We start from the raw sequence: 22361 nt of genomic DNA on the forward strand, positions 1-22361 counted from the left end.
GTAACATATGTAACATTGTAACATAGTAACATTTGTAACATTGTAACATATGTAACATTGTAACATAGTAACATTTGTAACATTGTAACATAGTAACATATGTAACATTGTAACACAGTAACATTTGTAACATTGTAACATAGTAACATATGTAACATTGTACTATGTACATTACTATGTACCATACTATGTAATTGTATCTACATTAAGTACATACAAGTAAGTACAGAAATGGTGTGGGATTGGCTATCCCTATAGATAATGGGATGTTCCGTCTACTGGAGGAGATGTTCCATGACCAGTAGTGGCTCTTTGGAGCACACCATAATTCTTACCAATGCTGCCACCATGTTCCGGCCATTCAGAGTTATCCGAATATCTGAGGGAGAGTAGTCTGTTATGGTTTCAGAAGGAACCAAGCAAGTGTAAGGCTCAAAAATCACAAAATTTGACAAAACTATTTTATTGAAGGAACAACGAATGTCGAGATATGTATAAGAACTTTAACTGAAGTTCAATCAACCACTCTTCCCACCCAGGAAGATGGTTATCAAAAGCGACTAGCTTTCAATGTATACAAACCATTTACAAGAATGAACAATTGTATTTGCTTCCATTTTGAATTGTTTATTAAACTAAATCTTCATCCCTGCTATCAGAAAATGCTGCGATATTTTCAAAATATTGTACGGCGTTGGTTATGAAAGAACATTGGAACGATATCGTAAGCATCGCATGACAATAAGAATCGCTTTACTTACATAATTTTATATTCCACTTTTAGTCACTAGGTAAAAGACGGAGATGTTTATCTTTTCCAATGTGACGAATATCTTCCGACGTCTTTTCTGAACGCATAGCTTCTCATGCGTTCTTCGCTTCACAAAGAAATGACGAATGCAAAAATAATTATTTCATAATTCTTCAATTCTAATAAAGCATTTGTTGTTTTCTTCATAAAAATAATTGTTAGTATTAAATCTATAAGTAGCTGAAGCATCCATTTCCGTTTTTCAATATTTTAAAATATAGCAAGAACTGCGTACTTAAATTTAGGATCTGCGTCAGAAATAATGGCCTAGCAGTGGAAGGCAAGAGGATTAGAAATGTTCCGAGCAGTGTTGATCATGGAAATGGAAAAGTTGCCCGCAAAGAGTTACCACTTTAGAAAGTTATCGGCTAAATTCAGTAGTAGGGAAAGGGTGCCTCGTTCTTCGTCTTCTGTCCTTACAAAGACAAACGGTAATAAAAAAATATTTCCCCCATGTTATCAGTGGAAGATATTGTGAGTTAGATATCTGCTAAAGCCATCATTTTATACTTTTACAAGGGTAAAAGGGAGGTAAAAGGTATTCAAGACTATTGTCTTCTTGTCTAAGTGGGGAATATTATGAGTAAATAATATTCCCATAATATTATGAGTAAATAATGCCTAAACCATCATCTTAAACACTGAAAAGGTAAAAAGTATTCAAAAGTATTGCCATCGTGTCGTCATTGGGGAACGTTATGAGTAGATAGCTGTCTAGGTCATCATCTTATACCCTGAAAGGTTAAAAGGTATTCAAAAGTATTGTCTTCTTGTCTCAGTGGGGGATATTATGAGTAAATACCTGCCTGAGTCATCATTTTATCATCTTACAAATGTGAAAGGTACTCAAAACTATTGCCTTCCTGGCATGGGTGGGAAATTTTCTGGGTAGACAGCTTTCTAAGATTAGCTGAAAGAAGCTTCTAGCAATCAATTAAAAAATGCCTTATTAGTTTGGTTCCCAAAAGAATAAATGTGAGACAAATATAAATCATACAAATTTTTAAAAAGATATTAGAACAAAATGAACAATTTACCAAGTATTATAGTTAAGATTCCTATCTGTTTCATTACATTCATTTTGTTGATACAATGCTTCTAAAAATCGAGCGTCTGCTTAAACTTATATTGAGTGCAAACATAGAAGCCGGATAATTATAATAAATAAATGATATTATGCAATTTTCACTAAATTATTAAAATAGAAAATACTTAAAATAAATCATTAACGTGATGATTAATTTTAAAAATATATAGAAATAGGAAACTTAATTGACTAATTTATTATTAGAAAGATCTCATAAGCAATTAAAATTAAATTAACAGCAATCATGGGATTTATTTTTACTTCTTAACAAATGAAAATAATTCATGAAGATAGCTAATAATTATTCATCGTGATAATTGAGTATGCATTTGGAAGATAATTTCAATGCAATTTTTCAGCTTGTTTTATTTAATTGAGGTTAATATATTTAAGCACAAATGAAGGCAGATATTATCTCATGTCTGGAACTACGCCAAGCTTTCTTCTGTGTTTGTTATTAATATAAATAAAGGATCGCTGAGTTCTTTTCATATGTTGAATGCTAGCAAAACATATTAAATAGTTTATTGTTTTAACCTCTAGTTCTTGGTACTTTCTTTCACTGTTGTCCAGGGCCAAATAACCAAATGAGCAAAGTAAGGAACTGCTCAGGGCTTCTGCAACTTTGGGGGCCCTGAGGCCAGGAAACTTTCTACGATATTTTGCAGAATAATTTAATTTTGCATTTTCATTGAATTTACAAAGACCATCCACTCCAGTTAAATTAATTTAAAATCAAATATTGTTACATTTAAATTCTAGAATATTATTTTAAAAACGTTCTTAATTAAATGACTTTTAAATTTTTGTATTAATTTGTTTTATAATTCGTAAAAATAAATTTCTGCATAACATAAAACAATGCATTTATTTTAGCTTCTCAATAGTTGTGATAAAATCAAACTGAAAAAAGATTGAAATCGGTTATCTCCAATTATTTTCAAAGTTTTATCCTAATTCAGCCCATATTAACTTCATTCCAAAATATTCTCTTATAATGGCCATGCACTTCATCTAAATCAATTTAAAATCAAATATCATGTCGCTTAAATTCTGTAATGTTATTATAACAAAATTCTTTATTAAATAACTTTAAACTTTTTTTATTACATTGTTTTATAATTCTGAGAAATACCTTTCTTTATAATTTCAAATAATGTTTGATTCCATAATTAAATATTATTTCGATTTTGTTGAAAAAAATTGTATTTCTCTACTATTATATATCAAATTACTTTTGTATTTTTATTTCAAAGTAAATTGATATTTAATAGTAAATCAAGTATATTATATAATTAACAGTATAAAATCAAGTATAATATAATATCAATATATTAATAGTATATCAAGTTTCAAGATTATTAAAAGATTATTAAATTACTTTTAAATTTTATTTATTTATTTATTTATTTTATTTATTTATTTTTTTGCATGCAATATGCTGAATCCGCCCCTCTTGGAAGGGATCCTAACTCCTCCGCTGCGTACCTACAGGGGTATGTGTACAACGAATTGGAAATCTCTGCTCTAAGCAGGCACCCATGACATCTAATCTCCCTATTCCACCTCTCATTAAACTGTTCCTGCATCAGAAATTCTTGAGCTTATTTCCTCTTTCCTCCAAAACAATGCATTTGTAACAGCACTATGTCTTTAGTAATACGAGCGACGCGGAGCACGTTTTTCAAAAGTATGTAATTTATTATCGTACTCCGCTCGTTTTATCCAGGTTCTGTGTTGTTAAGATCCTGGCTCTCGATAATAAAGCGCGCTGTTTCAACATTCAGTGACGTCATCAATGTCGTCACCAATCAACGAGCGAATGACTGCGCAAATCTTCACGTGTCTGCTTATTACGTTCGCATCGTTTAGAGACAAGAGATGCCGGTATTGAAAGTTAAGAAAAACTGAGTTGAATCGAGTTTTAGGATTTGACGGCACAAATGCTTGGTTTGATCATGCTACGCCAATCAAAAACGTTGGGATTTTAATCAATGGGAGCAATCGTTAGCAGAAGAAAGATTCGTCATTTTAAAAATAGGATATATCTTACAAAAATAATTTACGCACCTATAAATAAATCCAAATAAATTAATTCTTCTGTTTTTCTTACTAATTAATTCCTTTGTTCTTATATTGTTGTTAAATTATAGCATTTAGTAAAGCGGACAAAGAAAATAAAAATAACTACAAAGACGAAAATATTATTTTGAAACTTCCTGTTAGTCCAAAATACTGTACAATACTTCCATGATCTTATTTAATGTTCTCAATATCGGATAATATCGTGAGAATATCGCAATAATGCTATTGAGAATTTTGTGCTAATTAATCTAAGTAAACAATGTCGATCTTTTTAGAAAAAAGAAAAATTAACAATTTTTATTCTTTATCCGATTGAATGAATATTTATTCCCATTAAATAAATATTTATTAGTGCTGAATGCTTTTATTTCTCCAAGATTTGCTTAGTACAAAAAGAAAACACAACTAATATTACTTTCTTCGTCAAATGCAATGCATTTGAATGATGCTTTAATAGAACACTTTTCCTTAAAATTGTTTTAAAAATATGAAAAAATATGAAAAAGTACATTTAAAACAATAAGAACATGATTAAGTGTACTTAAAAGAATAGGAATAATCGCATTTCTTTGATAAAAATGGCAAAAAATCTGATCTTACTGAAAGGTATGGAACATAAAATAATATTATAACACAAAAAAATTATAAAAGAGGTATGACAGTACAAAACGAATATCTGTATAGTTAGCATATCAACTTCTTTAGAATCAAAATTATATTGAAGGTTAAAAAAATCAAAATCTGAATGAGAGCTCACAACATGAGAAACACAAAATAAGCTATAAAAATTAAAGATTCTTTTTCGTACTTAAAACAGACGATATTTAAAATACTTAAAAGAAAAACAATTAAAAGAGTAACATCTAACCTCCCATATAAAAAAAATACAAGTGCGAGAAGGAAATTTATTAAAAATTAACCGCAAATATGTTCAGGAATGTAAATGGAAGAATATTGTTGTCTGCTGCCATCTAGTGGAAAAGTTCCGAATTATTAGGAATTCATTTTCAAAAATCATGAAAATGCTTTCTTTCACGAAAGAATGCACAGTAATGTAAAGTTTTTGAGATATCTTTCAAATAAGTGGGACTGGCGACCGATATAATGTATATATAGTGTCATTATCTGAAACCCTGTATATATATTTCATACTAAAACAGAGAATGTCAAAATTGGACCAGTGACTTGGGTTAGGGTACGTCCTTTGATTTCACAAATTATTTTAAATATATGGATGTATGACCGTCAGTAGTAAACCGTCAGTACCGTGAAAACTGAATTTTGTGTCATTCTGTCAACCTTTATAAAGACTCAATAATAAATATTAATTCCTCTAACATCATTAGCAGTACAACTTGATTTTCTGAACCTATTTGATGAATTCTTAGTTTTATTAATCATGCATCATTCAATGAAATCAAATAACTCACCATTTTATACCCTATAGCGAGACATGACTGTTAAAGAGTTATACCTAGAATAATAAATCAGCTAAAACCACTGCCCCGTTTTCGTTTGGGCAAACGAAGTAGCTATATATGATCACATATCATATTTCAGTAAAACTGTTATTCGGGAAAATGTATGGCTAATCATAAATACCAGCGTATTAATGACTTCTCAGCTATGAATTATGTAAAGGATGGTCATTTCATAGTTGTATTCAGTGTAAAGCTTATCTACATTAATCAACAATTGGCTTACCTACCTTTTCTTGTAAGACTTATATTATTCTTTCTAAAGACTTTAAAAATATTTTTTAATGATACGCAGGTATTTTCTAAATGCCATTTCTAAGATATTGTAATGTCTTGATCTAGACTGATCAAATAACGAAGCAAAATTTCTGGACAATTCTTTATTTTACAGCCCTATATATACAAAAGAACAACTTGTTCTAATCTTGGTTAAATAAATAGTTATTTACACCTGTAGTAGGAGACACAACAGTCGAAGTCGAAGGTTTATCTTGAAAACTCAGTTCTCCATCCGAACTCGTGGGCGTAGTCCAACAGTCTCCTGTAATTCGTTTCTTTTCCTCTCCCTGAAAAAAAAATCTCCGCACTTTATTTCGGCGACAATCTCCGCCTCTTAATTTACATTGGTCATTTGAGCTCTCTTTCGGCCAATCGGGGTTCAGCAATATGCTCCCTCAGCGGCGACAGAGGTCGTGGGAAGGTCCTTTTAGTGAAGCACCTTTCATAATTGACAATTCTGGAACACGGAGTTATCATAGTCCTTTCACAATGAGAAACATTTACCATCCAGATGTTCGGACACCCCTTTCTCTTTGAAGGTACTCTCAATATCTCTTGGACGAGGAATTCCCTCATGTGGCTTTTCACTGTAGTCGCTAATGAACAGATGCGAGACCACCCAGATGAAAAGATCCACCATCTGGCCATCTCAAGGAGTTTAGTCATTAACAGCGACGACACAGCTGGCTGTAAATGTCTTATCAGTACTGGGAAATGGGGAATGTTACAATATCTACATATTTTAAGCTTTATACGATGTCATAAATAAATTGTTCAGTGTCTTATAATGTGCTAATCCAAAACATCTGAAACTTTATTTTATTCTCTAATCTTTTTCAGCAAAGAAGAAAAGGTAACCAAAAATCGTGAAATAAATTAAGAAATAAATCTTTATTTCATAATAAATAAAAAGAAAGTAAGCTTTATAAAATATGAAAAATTAATACCTAATATATTTTTTAATCAATTTTACCTATAAAATACGGGGAAAAACTCGTCAAAAAATAAGTTTAGAATGCACGTAAATTCAATTTTTTTTTTCTTTAAAGAGCATTTTCACTGAGACTAACCAGTTTATCCTCAGGGTTTGAAAACCAAAAACAGGAAAGCTCTCAAGTTCCGTTATAAATTATATATTCCCCTTCTCTGGTTGAGTTTTCATATAAGAAACTGCATGGCAATGATTCTCTTATTTGTCCAGTCACTATAATGTCCATGGCGAACGACATGTCATTTTTTTAAACTCTCTTTGTAATAAAGATATAATAAATACAGAATTCCATGCGAGGCATTGAATACAAAATTAGAGTAGTTTTCAATCGATTGATAATCCTAATTAAAATAAATTTCATAGAAACAGTTTTTAAAAATAAAATTCTATGTCTACTGATAATAAAGATAAAAGTTTTCATGCATCTGTGTGTATTAGTTCTCTACCGGCTTGAACCACCCATTTGGCACCTATATTGGAGAGCTGTGAAGTTACTTCTCAGCTAGTTGAAAAAATTCAATTAATATTTTAATTACTTAAAAATTAAGAGAAATTTTGGCGCTTTTCCATCATTCTTCCGATAATATTGCAACACACACACAAAAAAAAAATTACATTATTGCTTTGAGATTGAAACATTTGTAATCCCACAAATATTGAATCGCATGATTTTTCTTCATTATTGAAAGCTAAGGCAGAAAGATCCTGTTTAATATTTGTATCGTTTGCATGACAAATGAAAAAAATTAAGTTACTAAACCGCTAAAATTACAATTTAGAGGAACCACTGAATCATATTTTTTATAGCACTGTGTTGTCATGGGACTGATTTTCGTTATAAAGATTTTTGTTCATAATAAAAAGAACATTTGTAAGAAAAATTAATGCTTAAAAACAGTTTTTTTGGGAGAATCATTGATATGAAGTTATGCGTAAGAAATTTAATTGGAATTTAATGTTAACAATATCCCCGGAGAACCCCCTCGAAAGGTTACTAGCTGACAGTAACTAAAAATGAGATGCTTTTGTATTAAGCATTTTTTATTTATTAGTTTGAATCTTGAGTCGTAATGAAGACTCATTACAAGTATTATAGCTTCTCAAAATATTTTTTTTTCCTCAAATTTACATACACATAGCGTTACGCGTATAAAATCAAAAGTTATTTAAATTAGTTTGCAAACTATTAATTAAGTTCTGAAAACAATGAAATAGTATATCATCATCAAAAATACATAAGGGTGCGAAATTGGAAGAAAAAAGAAGGGAAAACTGATTACAAAAGCTCTTATTAGAAACACGAAACAAGTCAATTTAAATCAAAGTAAATGGGAAATCCACAATACATCGCCTTCTTTACTTTTAGAAATGAGCGTGGCAAAAACCTTAATACTGTATATATTGAAGCGAATTATATTCCGATATTTCAGCTGACATCATTTTTAATAAGTATTTTTTTAATTCAAGTAAAAAAAAAAAGATTTTTTTTTAATTCAAAAATATTAGGAGCATTTTTTTTTTTTTTTTTTTTTTTTTTTTTTTTTTTTTTTTTAATATTTTGAATGATATCCCTGAACTATTCCAAAAAAAGATTTTAGCCTACAAATGAATATAAAAAATTTTGTGCTTCGTAATGAGAGTAGCATTTTCAGTTCAAATCGCAAATTTCTGGAAGTCAGCAGAGAAGAATTTAGAAATTTTGTTGATGTCTGCATTTCCAATTCCAACATTAAAGCTCAGCTCTAAAATCAACTGAAAAATAAGCATTCGATCTTGAATTACCACAAGCAAGACAAATTCATTCCATTGTGAAATGGAATTTCGAATGCAATCAAACTAGTTGAAATTATTTAAAAACAAGATTTAGCATTTTTTTTTTTTTTTTTTTTTTTTTTTTGATTTTTACTCTCACAGTGGTGTGGGATGCAATTTAGTGATTTTGATACTTGAGATTTCATCTTCACTCGCACTATTCTACTTAATCGCAAGTGGTTTAGAAGTACTAGTGTATAAATTTATCGCGCAAGTTTTTATGCATTTTTTTTTTATTTTTTTTATTTGATGTGTTTTATGTTTGGAAATATATAACTATGCAATCGATTTTTTCACTCACATCAATACATACTGGAAATTTGAAATGTTGTACACTTGTATGTTCTCGATGAAAACACACTGTTTTTATGTTTTCCAAACTCGTATATCGGCTAATCAATTAAAATAATTAAATTTTGATTAAATACAAGTGATGCCCCTTGTGGGGAATTACTTTCAGGATTTCGTATTAGAATAATGATAAATTGAACCAAAAACTGAAATGACAAAAAAAAAAAATTAAAAATAAATATAATCACTTATTTGTCCACTAATAAAAGTTTTTTATAACAATTATTATAAAATTTATTTCTTTGCGTCTAAAATTTGGAGCAGCTTTGATGCGATTGACTTTGTGTATGTTGAAGTTGGAATATCTTAGAGACATCTTAAGAATATATGGTTTAAATGTTTGCATTGCTAATCGTAAATTTCTACTAAATAAATTTTGAATTCAAGATTTTATCTTCGTTTTTCGGTAAGAATACTCCCCTTACAACAACAGAAAAATTGCTATGACAACCTTATATTTGAATTCGAAGATCTATTTATTCTCTTTAAAAAATTGTAACCGATTGTTCATAGAAATAATTTCTTTGAAATGTAAAAATTATAAAAAGAATATTCCTTAAACTATTAAATTCCATGATCATATAGTAATGAAAAATTTTATGATGAGAACGAAAAACAAAATTTGAATAAATAGATTTTCCATGGAAGACAAGTAATTAATCGCATTTTTAAATATAATTTAATTTTCATTAATCTCTGCGTATGCACAATAAAATTAAATTAAAAATTTTAAAAAACGAGATCCATAATATTTAAGTAATATTTCATGTTATTTAAACCAGTGCTGCCAATTGTTTCTGATTTTTTCAAAGTAAATTTCGAAATAAGTGTAAAATTTCCCTGATTACAACTAATGAATATTTCTTAAATTTCATTTGTGCATTTAATAATAGATGGCAGCACTATCAAAAACAATATCTTCAGTTTGAAGAGAAAGAATTTGCTATGTTTCACTACAATGAAGTTAGGAACTTTTACTAAAAATAGATACATTTTTTCACTAAAGAGTGTTGAGGTAAATGGGTAACTAATATAGTTATGGTTAACTAATATAAAAAATGAATGTGTGGACCATTTAAAAAAAAAACCTAAAGGCAGTAATTTTATGCTCCCATTCATTCTCATGTTCCTTCTATTTTTGTTATCAGAATAATTTCTTCTAAAAATCCAAGTTATATTTGTTTCACAATAAGGCAAGCATCAATTTAATATTTTGATTTATTGATTGATTTTGAAATCCTTCTCGTCGATGATTTGAATTGTAATTAGCATGTGTCAGAGTTATCTTTCATGGTGTCACATAATGGTCATAAAATGCATCTGAGTTTCAAAGTTAAATTTGTTAAATAATTTGAAAATTCCTTTAAAAACGTTGTGATAATAGAAGTTTGAATTTCCCATAAAACTTTCATCTTTCACTTATGCCATAATCGGATTTAGAAGTGCAAATAATTTTTGGAAGAAAGATTAAACATTATTTTCTATAATGTATAAATAATATCGTTTCTTTCGTATTTATTAAACTATTTCCTTGATATTTTAAAATTAATTTAGTATGCATACTGTAGTTTTGGAAGATTGTTCGTTGTTATAGAGGTGGGAAGAACTATTTTACTTCTCAGCGCCATAATTTGCTTATTTTTGTGTGTAAAATTAGTATTATGTTTTTTTTTCAAACAACATAAACTATTCCATAAGTTTTAAATTGTATCACATAATAATGTATGAGTTGCAAATCAAAATATACAGAAAAGATCTTTTTTATTTTCTCATATACGGAATATTCAAAGAGAAAGTATTGCAATCGTAAAAAAAATGAAATCTTGTGATATTGATGAATTTCTATGTTTCAGGTCTTCCTGAATCTGGAAAATAATTTTGGGCATTATATATGTATTTTTGCGAAATTTATAACTCAGAAACGTTTTGGGCTATATGGATGATGTTTGGTGTGCGGTCTCTACTCTCCAGATTTGCAGATTTCTATAAAATTTTAAATGGAATCCATTCAGAGGAAAGTCTCATTGTCTGTTCACTTGTCTGAATATAAGTTAACACAATAATATAAGTTAACAATAACACAATAATAATATAAGTTAACACAATAAATACAAAACGGAGAGAATAATGAACAAAATTTAATACACAGATTTAGCATAAAGTGTAAATATGTGTCAAAATTGAAACCAAATTCGTAAAAGGTTTTATCATCAGTCAGTCAATTCTTTCACAAGCATGTCAACATGGTGACTCAAAGGTGCAGTGTCTTAAATATATATGACAATCAATTTGATATGTAATTTTGTAATTACATGTAAAGTTCTGTGACAAATTTTTGTTTCAACCGGACAGAAAAAACTAATGTTCTAATTATACATTCGGCGTTCTGTTGCATGTGAATTAACTGCCTCCTTAGAATTATTTGCTAGGAAAAGTCGCCAAGGATCACATGCTAAAAATCTTTTTCGTAATTATTCTTCGCTAATCGCATACGTGTTAATAATACTCAAATATATTTATTAGAGAATATGCAAAAAAGTTTCGGGATGACTTCTACCACTGCTTTAATATTGATTTTATTTTGTGGCAAAAATTTTAACTACTTTTCATAGTAATTTTTAAATCAGTTTAATGTGAACAGATAAATTAATCTTAATTAATTAATCTGTTCACATGTGATTCTGAATTAATCTTTCTAGATATGAAATCAAAATTCTTATAGAAAAGTCTTGCTATTTTAAATAAAATTAATTTAAAAATATTATTTTAAGCGTTATTTTATAAATTTGCTTGCAACGCATTCATTCCCCAAAACTAAATGAATTATAAATAAATTTGAAGTGAGCTTCAGTTAGAAATTATTTTCAACTTTCTCCAAAAGATTTGACTTCTGTATTAATGCTTGTAAAAGTACTTAACATAAAAATTACGCACAAGAAGATTGTTGTCTATTTTTTATTATTTTAAATTAAAATTTTCAAATATTTGGGACCACAACCAAATTTTAATATGTTTTATAACATTAAAATTCATTTTAACAGTAATAATTAGCTTAATGTATATATGCGAATAATGTAGAAAGAAAATGCTTTAAAATTCTACAAATTTTTCATTCACTGTAGTTCTGATGCTTTCAGTTATCAAGTCTTTGAAAAAAAATGTTACTTGTTATTTTGTTTTGATAAATCTATCTTAAATGGTATCATAAGTTGTAAAAAAAAAAAAATCTGTATCCACTTTACTCCTTCACCTTTGATTGAGATAATTTATTTATTTATTTAAAATCCTTGGTAAAAAAAATATATATCCTGGTAAATTAAAATATTTTTCAATTTTTTTTGAAAAATATTTTAATTTAAATGCGATTACTTTATTCCTTCATTTTACATACCCCTAATAATTGTGCCTAAGGCATATGCTCTAACTACCCCATTCTTATTATGGTTTACTGACTGATCTGGAGGTCGGTAAAGATGTAGATTTATTCCGCAACGAGCACGGTGGTTTTGTCAACTCTGAGTATAATATATGCTTCTACAATAAAAATTTGGTTTGGGTTCTAAAATAAAATTTGGATATTCTTGAATGTTGATGGAAGAGGTATCGACCCCTATTAATAGAAATTACCGAACATCATTGTTGCGATACCTTCATGATACTGGCCGGCATTCAGAATGTAGAACAACATTGTGGAGATATCAAACAATATCTTGCGCGAATGGGGTTATTTTATTGTGATAATTTAACAGCCAACTTTATCCGAAAAATTTCCAATATTCGGTATAGATTTTGTAACCATTTAGAATTTCTGTCTCGGTGTCTCATCTAGATGGAGTCTACTGAGTGTAAGACATTAATTTTGATAATTGGATTTGGAAAAGAAGTTCTTTTTCTTGGAAAGTTGGTACATTTCTATTGGTCAATCGGTGAACTGGCTTCCTGGAAAGACTTCCATGGCTATTCTTTGATTTTGCAAAATATTTCTAAGGACTCTCAAACTGTTGGATAACAAATTCCTATACAGTAAAGAATGTTTTTTTCAATACACCGGAGGAATATCGCTTTTAAGATGTTATATCTCCCCCCGTAGATTTGGAATACTCTATACTTTTGTTCTATATGCCTATAATCTTTTCTTTCGTTTGGCAAACATATCATATGCTGATAAGCTGAAATTTCACGATATTACCCAAGGCACTGTAGAGTTTTTTTCCCACCGATGTTGATGCAAAGTATGTTGAATTTTTTATTTATTTATTTATTTTTTTGAGGGAAATTGTAAAGCCGGGTTATAACAATTGATTTTGAAGCAGAACTTATTTGTCGAGGAATCAATAAGGCCATGGATGTCTTTAAGATTACAAATAAAATTTTATAATACAACTAGAGGTGATAAAATTAACGTCAGTGAACTTTCCAACAAAACGAAAAAATCTAACATGATCTTAATTAAGACAATGTTTTTTTTTTTTTTTTTTTTTTTTTCATAACGCCTTAGCAATTAAGAAAAATAGTAATGATTGTTAAGTTGGGGACCTTTTCTTCAGGAGTATGAGTCTATTATTCTAAAAAAATAATGTGTAATAGAGAGATCTTGGGCAGAACTAATTTTGTAATAAAGGCATTTTAACTTCATTTACATGTTTGATGTATCTGGTGAGAATGGATTTTTTTTTTTTTTGAATTTATTAAGAGTGAGTAATAGTTCAATATAATTCCTTCCAGATTTAAGGTTTTTCACCATGATTGTTAAGATCTTTATCATTTTGTAAAATTCTAGAATTTAAACATTTGAAAAACAATTTTTAGGACAAGAATCTTCAAGCATTTAATTTGTTATAGCATCATTTTCTGGTTCGTTTTTTATTTCTGTATTTTTGACAAATTGAATGCTTTGAAATAGTCTTCAGTTATTACATGCGTCGAAGGAAGGTTAAAAAATCCGAAATAGTTTTTATGTATTGGGATCTTCCTAACCTCCAGTATAACAGTGCTCAAATATTAAGTATTTTATCTTTAACATAAATAAGAACATTGTTTACGACTGCTTCATTTGTAAATTATCTTTATATTTAATAGTTAAATCTTCGGAATTTTTTTTTTTTTTTATGTATCCTCATACAGATTTTTTTCTTCTGTTATATGAAACGTATTTCTGATTCTATTTAAATTATACTGAATATAGAAGCTTCAGATCAGATTTCGTTTTGCACTTTTTTTCTGTTTTTGATTTTGTGAATAAAAAATCTAATAACACAAAACATCCAACAATATTTCTACAATATCATTGTGATTTTAAACAATATTTTGTGCTAATAAGGGTAGCTTTACCAATATACTTTTATGACATATATTTTTCACCGAATTCTAATTTTGGTTGCATTTGAGAGAGAGATTATTTGACTGTGACTGATTTGACTTGAAATGACTTTTGCTTATGTTCCTTAGAAAGAGACTTTCCATCAATTCAGAAATGTTAGTGACACTTCAGGTTAATGAAAGTTGCTTCGAACGATATCATCGGAGTCAGCAGTAAGAACATTTACTAGTATTTTTTCCCTCACAGTTTAAAATCATTGTAAGTGAAAATAAGACAGCATCTTTCTGAGCAAGTGATTAGAGAGAGCAAAATACTGCTGCCCAATAGGAAAAGATTCAATATAAGACCATTTCATATGGATTAGTAATGCCAATTTATGGTTACAAAAATGTTCATTTTAGAAGACATTAATTTTGAAATTCATTATGAAGGTAATGGAAATGATTCCAATTTGAACAAAATAGCCAAGAACACTATAACGATATCTTTGCGATATTGTTTAGCATTCAGCAATGTCTATAAACAAGAGAAAATGTCTGCACAATGATGTTGCAGATCGCATATGACGAAACAGTTCTTTTAGATAGAACATAATTTTTATTAATTTACGTGATTTTAAAGATATGAGTTTGCAATAAATTAGAATTTGTTGTTCATACTTATAGAACGAAGATATTTCCTTTTCTTTAGAAAAGACTCCAGCACAAGATATATTACTGTACCCTCATCTTCTACAATATTACTACGATAGCATGCATGCCACAGAATCATAAGAATATCATATCGCAGTGACGCAAAAGTCCAATAATACTGTTGTAATATCCTTATGATTTTATATGGTATAAGGAATTTCAAACAATATCATGCAGAAATTGTATAATCTCTTAATGCTCTTAGGTATGTCGTAGATAATTATTTTGCTAAATGAGAGAAAATTAAAGCTATTCTGAAGAAAGAGCTTGTAAATTATTAATTTACTTATAAAGAAATCGCATTATCTTTAAAATCTTGTAACTGTAGCAGATTTTCTAAAGTAAATACAGAAAATAAAAATTGGTAATGAAAGAGTTGGTTTGTTATTTCTTCTGAAATAAAAGGATTGGATATGCCTTTTAAAATTATGATTTGAATTACTTATTCTTTTTATTTATTTATTCTTGGATGATTTGCGTATTATATTTAATCTATGAATAACGACTGGTAATTAAAGTGGTAGCATAGTGCAAAGTTTGAAAACTGGTCCAAGGTTCAAATACCGGCCGTTCAACTGATAAGCAGATTGAGCCGAAGTGATTTCAAAGTGTTATCTATTGCGGTGCCTATCTGTCAACGGAGACGATATCGTTTTAGTTTCGTTTAGAAAATCATTGTCATGTGCTTGTGATTTTGCTTAAAAAGCTCCCATTACTCTTGAGATTATCACTTCCTTTGAAAAACAGAAGCCATCTGTTAGAAGTGTTGTGGAATTTAATAATTTTTTTCATAATGGCATCCCAAGTATGTGTCTTTTTCTGTATATGTACGAAGTAAATATTTCATTCGTCCAGAATCAGTTATTTTATTTCAAAGCATATTTAATGCTATATGAATAATTTCATATTATTTAACTTTTTATGGCAATAGAAAAATTGACTGTGATGTCTAAATTAATTTTTTCGAATTTTTAATTAAAGCTGCCGTATTAGTGATAATCAAAAGCTGTCCGAAATATTGTCTATTTTGTATTTCCTGGGTTTAACTATTGATCAATTCAATTTTGCTTTTCTCCAAGTGTTTTAATTTTAATGTGATGTTTTTTTAAATGAATCTGTTAGTATAATTTTTGCGTTATTAAATTATCAAAAATTGTTTTTTCTTCAAAATATCATAAAACTTTCTTCAAAATATCTGATTACTGTGTACTAATATAATAAATAAAAGTTAATGTAATTCTTCCAGACCGAATCTCATTATTTCATAGTTCCTTTCATGTGTGAATTGGCAGTAGATATTTACGCTCTGATTACACACATATAATCTGACTTGATTATTAAAATTAATAATAATTTCAAAAGTCTAAAGAAAAATGGAGTAAAAAATGCTATACGAAGACCATGCTTTAGAGAATGCTGAAGTTGCAATTTTTTTATCCCATTAAAGATGTTTTAATTTTGTTTTTATGGTTAATCTAATTATTCATAAGATAACCCTCAGATGTCCGAATGCCAATAATTGGTTGATTAAAGTGACGGTGAATCATTGTCATTAAGTCAGTATAAATTTTGCTAATTATATTTAGTTATTTATTATTTGATAATAATACTTATTGAAGAGTTATATATTAAAAATTCAATTGAATAAAACAGTTAATATTGCCAAAGGCATTGCTTTCCTTAGCTTTAAGAGCTGTGTTAGAAGTATAATTACTTTATCATTTCATCTTTATTTCATTTTTCTTTTTAACTTCTTTCAATACATTGCAAATTTTGATCTGTGTCTATATAAATAGCATGTTAAAGCTAATATAAAAATTCTAGAATACACAATTTTGAATTTAAAAAATATAATAAAATAGTATAAAAAGAAATTCCTTCAGTGTTTCAATAATAAAATTTTTCATTTTTTTTATCCCAAATTCTGCGGTTTTCTCAAATTCTTGCAGCTATAGTTATACCATATGTTTAAAATCTTAAAAACATTTATGATTGTTTAATTTGAAATAATTAAACATTTTTTTTCTGTTTTTCTAAGCTATTAAAATGAATTTGATGTTAAATTTTAAATAAAATACTTAAGAATAGGTGTTGATTATTTCAAAGTTTTCTGTTTAATTTTCTTCCTTTGTATCTGGACCTGACAAATAACATAGAAAGCTTGAACAAATTTCATATCTTGGTCATTAATTTTTTTATCATCAAGCTGTGAATGAAAAAAGTTAGAAATAACAATTTGCTGTAAAGCTGCTTTAAATCAATACTTGAAATTGAACGAGGACTTTATTATTAAAATTTTTTGTATTCAGTTTTTAAAAGTATAGTTGAAATGTATATGTACATTTTCTTAAACATGCATGTTTAAATATAATATTCAGGCACTTGGTATAATTTTAACAATATCATTTTGCATTTTCAAGCACTTAAAAATTTCAAGGCAAAAAATCAAAGTTTTCCCAGTTTAAAAAATTATATATATATCTATAATTTTATGTCTAGCATGAAATCATTTTTGTAAAATAAAGTCTTAATTTATATAAGCTATACATACCTTAAAATGAGTATTGAATTAAATATTGTTATTCATTTTTATGTAGACACACGAGTTTACTGTAGACATGACTTGTGAAGGTTGTTCTGGTGCTGTTAACAGAATTCTTGGAAGACTGAAAGGTAAATATTTATTTCCTAAAATTGGGGTGTCTTTACTTTTTTATTTAATAATAAGATTTTGAAAGAAGAGATTTTTTAATTCTTTTTTTCTATACTTTAAAAATATATTAAAATATCAGGAAAACACTTTAAATTTATTCTGTAAAGTATGAATTTTGAACTCAATATATTTATGTAATTTTTATCGCAATCTTTCAGACAGATTTCACATGTATTTTAATTATTTTTATTTGAGATAGTTATACTCATATAGATTAATTTTTGAAATATATTTTATTTCAAAAGAGATTGCTAATTTTTAATTTAGTTATGCAGTTGTACTGTGGAGGGAGGAATTAAAAAAAAAAATCTTTCATTACTTTGATTGTTTATCACACATTCAAATGAAAAGTGCTATCTATTTTGAAATGATGTCTTATAAAAGGTTATATGCATGAAACTTTTGACACAAAAGTTGACATATTAAAAAATTTAGCAGTTTCAAAATTTGCCATGCCACACCCATTTTTGATTATGATTATTATAACGTAAAGTTTCTGTATCAAATATCTGTGTCATTATTATATTTTGTGTAATACATGTCCTTCATATGAAATGTTAAAGGAAAATGGTCAAACCTAGCTTTTTCAATTTTAAGGTATGCAACTATATTCAAATCAAATTTTTTGAACAACACTGTAAAAATTTAATGTTTTTACATAAAATAGATTGACAAAACATTAACGAAATTAAAATATAATAAAATAATTAATAATTGGGAAAAAATGTGTTTTGTTTTTGACTAAAAAGCAGTGTAAAGCAAAAATCGTTTAGTTTCATAATTTATCGAACATTTTGCTCAAAATTGTGCAGGTAGCATAATAAATTTATTTCCTAGTTCCTGAACTAAAAAAAGATCTTTCTTTCAAAATATTGGAGTTTAACGGATAAATGTTCACAAATAGTCAGATTTATAGACAATCAGCCCTTTTTATAGATTTAGTCCAAATTTTGATTGTAGAAAAATTTAATTCTTACAAAAATGAGTTTTTTGAACTAGAATAGGAATTCATCTAGTTGTTTTCAAATTTTTGAATGATTATAATACTTTCTTGTTCTATATTTTAAAGATGTGAAGGGAGGTGGAACCCTTGCATAACTTTTGAAACTCAATTTTCCACTCTCTTATCTCATTCTAGTGATACCGAAGAATGAAACTAAGTATTCATACCATTTTGGAAAAATGAGTTAATTAAATTCATACTTAGACTGAACATTTTTCTTCTCAGCTCTGTATACCATCAATTATTTTTATCAAATTTTAAAAGTAATTAATTTAATATTGTTTAAATTGTGCTATAATTAAATGCCTAATTTTATATTATTTATTGTAATGTAGTATCCTAATTTTATACTATTTTTATTTACTGATTAATTTTAAGCATTCCTTTTAAACACGTTCTTTTATCTGTAAATAATATTGTCTGTTCTGTAAAAGATTGTATTTTCTGTTCTTTGTTTATTCTGAAAAAATATTTCTAGTTAGATTTTATAATTTTTAATCATTTTTCTGTTAAAAACTTTTTTTAATGTTTGTATAAAGCAAATTTGTTATTTGTTGATCAATATACTAAATGCATAATTATTGGATATAAAATTTTAGTACTAATAATTAAATTTTCTAAAATATTTAGAAAGAAATCATATACATCAAAATGTAAATTAGAAAAAAAAAGGGGGGGGATTAAGATATTGTTTCATTATTCATAAATTGTTTCATTATAAACTTTATAGTAATTTTTAAACATTTTCAGTTAACATTTTTTTTATGTAGAAATTAACAAAGAATTCCAAATTCTTTTGATTTTTAGTGTTCTCTTGTATGATACATTCTTTTTCTACAGAAAATAATTGTAATTATTATTCCCCAGATGTTAAATATTGATGTTTTTTTTTTTTTTTTTTTTCCCCTTTGCTAAAAATTGTTAAGAATTATTTTATTCTTTTCGAAAAAAAAATTACAATGGAATAGAATTTTTGTATTGATATTTATTGAAAATCTTTAGTTAAAGTTGTCTTAAAAATGATATTATTTTGATTTTTTTAATTTTCAAAGTTTAGTAATAGAATTTGAAATATTTTATGTTTTAGAGTTTAAAATTGCAAATTTATTTAAATGAACAGAAGTAATATTAAAAAACCATGCTGAAAGTTGATAATATTTCAAAACACTTTATTATAATTTTCTTTTTTACTTACCTTTTTATGATAATGTTCATTATGGGAAGTACAAACCCTGTGAGTAAGTTGATAATTTATTAAATTATTTTCTTTGCTGGAAGTAAAATTATATCTGTTGTGTGATATTTACTGTCAGCATGTTACTATTTTTAAAGGATTTCTTATTGAAATTATGTTGTTTTTCTTAAGAATTCTTAGAATGAATTCTATTAAAATAATTGCTTATTAATACTTTTCCCCCCTTGAATTTTAAAAAAGGTGAATTTAAACTGCAACTGTTTGTACTTAACTTAATTCCTGATTTTAAAAACTAGAATTTTATTTAGAAACTGTAATTTATATTGTTTGAAAATAATAATTCTATTTTTGGAATATTAGAATTGTCAATTGATAAATTAGTATTTTTAAATTTCGTACATTTGTGTGGTTTTTAAAGACTGTTTTAATATTTTCATATTCAGAAGGTTATTAATAAAAGACTTTTTAATATTTTCAGACACATTAAATTATTTAAACTTTCATTCTTTTCAGTGCATACTGATTTCATGAATTTTGATATTCAGTATTTGATTTCACATATTTAAATTTTCTACATTTTTTTCCATTACTCTTGCATACTTTTAATTATTTGACTTACTTTTTCTTTAGAAATATTGCTGCACACAATAGCTATAGTTGTCCATATGTTGATCTGTTTTATTTAAAAAATTATTTAAAAAATCATTTCATTATTTCTTCAAAAATCATTCTAATATTATTAGCAATTAGATTAATGATATTTAGAGATTTAATGTATTTATTTTTTTGTAGGATCTGGTGTTGATGATTTCTCCATTGACTTACCGAACAAAAAGGTGTTTGTAACTTCTTCATTACCTGCAGATACTATTCTAGAAACCTTGAAGAAAACTGGGAAACAAACTACCTATGTTGGTGTTAAAGCTTGAGTTGTCTTATTTTGTTTCCTGCTTGTCATCTAATATTGTATACATTTTTGGAATATATTAAGATGATGGAAAATTTTGTATTTATATTCTATGAATTTCTTTAATTATTTTTAATAAAAATTTATAAATATTTTGAATAAATATTCCTTGAAAAATATACTTTCATTTTACTTTTTTAAACACGATAAGTTTTTGACCATTTTTTTTGCAAAGATTTAGTATTAATTCTTTATAAACTTTTATAATTTTTATCTGTTTTTCTACATACATATATTATAATACTACATATATTTATAATTCATATGTTCTTATTTCATCGAATTAAAAATTGCTTTAGTTAAGTATAGTTTCTAGAAATCTTAAATAAATAATTGAGTAGTTGCTACATTTTTTTTTTTAAAGAGGTGAATTATGCAGAATTAATTTCTAAAATTGGTGATTAATTTTTAAAGTAATTAGTTATATTTTAATGTTATAATTCAGATCATTAACTATTTTAATTATATAATTTCTTACAAAGAACAGTTAAACATCTTGTATTTAGAGACATTTATTTATATATTTGTCAAATCATGCATTGGAATTCATGTCTCAGATAATTATTTGACAGGAGTTATTCAATGATTACATGCAACCTTTATATGACTACAGTGATCCTGATTTGTAGCAGATTTGGCTGGATGACCAGAAATATAATGCCCAAAAAATCCAGTTTCATATAATTTTCAATAACATTTTTTGTAATTCTGAATTCATAATGAGTATTCTTAATATATACCAATTAATCTCTGACCAGTCTTGTAATATACCCATAAATTTCCTGTAAATAAAATCATCTATAATCACTTGATCCATATTATTTGCTACATTAAGAGGGAAAATGTACCTCATCTGTATAATATATAATGTTGATTAATCAGATTTTATGTTTTGTCTTTTTATGTGACTTTTGTGCTTGTCATGTGGTTAAAAATATTTCAATTATTCATACCATTTTTGCATATCCGGCATTTATTCTTCTTTCACCACATCAACACCAACGTATGTGCAATAGTAGCAAATGAAAATGTACCGTCTTAGATTTTATCACATTTTATACTATAAGTAGATGACAGAATACCAAAATTGCTAATTTCTGTAAAATGCTTATCAGAATTTCTTTTTTCTTAATTGTATTGTTTCCCTCATTTTAATTTATATCATCTGCTTAAAAAGAGGTGGCACATATTCAAAAACCATATTTTTTTTTATATTCACAGGGAAAACTGGCTTATGAATTATACTTTTTTCTGAAATCGTTTACATGCATTTTAATCAGCCACAGAAAGATTATTCTTGATTTTTTTTTATTGCATAGCAGCTTGTAGCAATTTAAATTGAATTTTTTTTCTTTGTATCCCCTATCTCTTTAATCAGTTGCATAGCTTGGGTTTCAACTGTCTGGGCGTGTGCTTGGCAGGGACATATTTTCCCAACCCCTTGATATGTCCTATATATACTTGTTGGGTTTTAAATAATCTACAGCTTTAGATAAAACTTTTGAATCCTTACAAGATTATTACTACAAATTTTTATGTATTGAAAAGAATATGGTAAAAGAATTCACTGGATAATA

At 27.2% G+C, this 22361-nt stretch overlaps 1 protein-coding gene across 1 annotated transcript; it reads left to right on the forward strand.

Annotated features, from left to right (window-relative positions):
* The first annotated feature begins 15500 nt into the window (after positions 1–15500).
* On the forward strand, positions 15501–20877 carry LOC129963525 (copper transport protein ATOX1-like). The gene is made up of 3 exons (XM_056077960.1): positions 15501–15711; positions 17504–17579; positions 20610–20877. Exons 1-3 carry the CDS (start codon positions 15700–15702, stop codon positions 20744–20746), a joined length of 225 nt encoding a protein of 74 aa, XP_055933935.1. The 5' UTR covers positions 15501–15699; the 3' UTR covers positions 20747–20877.
* Positions 20878–22361: the final 1484 nt, after the last annotated feature.

This window comes from Argiope bruennichi, chromosome 3 (assembly GCF_947563725.1).
Source record: "Argiope bruennichi chromosome 3, qqArgBrue1.1, whole genome shotgun sequence".
Classification (NCBI taxonomy): domain Eukaryota; kingdom Metazoa; phylum Arthropoda; class Arachnida; order Araneae; family Araneidae; genus Argiope; species Argiope bruennichi.

What these genes read in the sequence shown, in the direction of transcription:
- LOC129963525 (XM_056077960.1), top strand. An exon ending in AATTCTTGGAAGACTGAAAG is followed by an intron (nt 17,580 to 20,609) that starts GTAAATATTTAT and finishes ATTTTTTTGTAG; the next exon opens with GATCTGGTGTTGATGATTTC.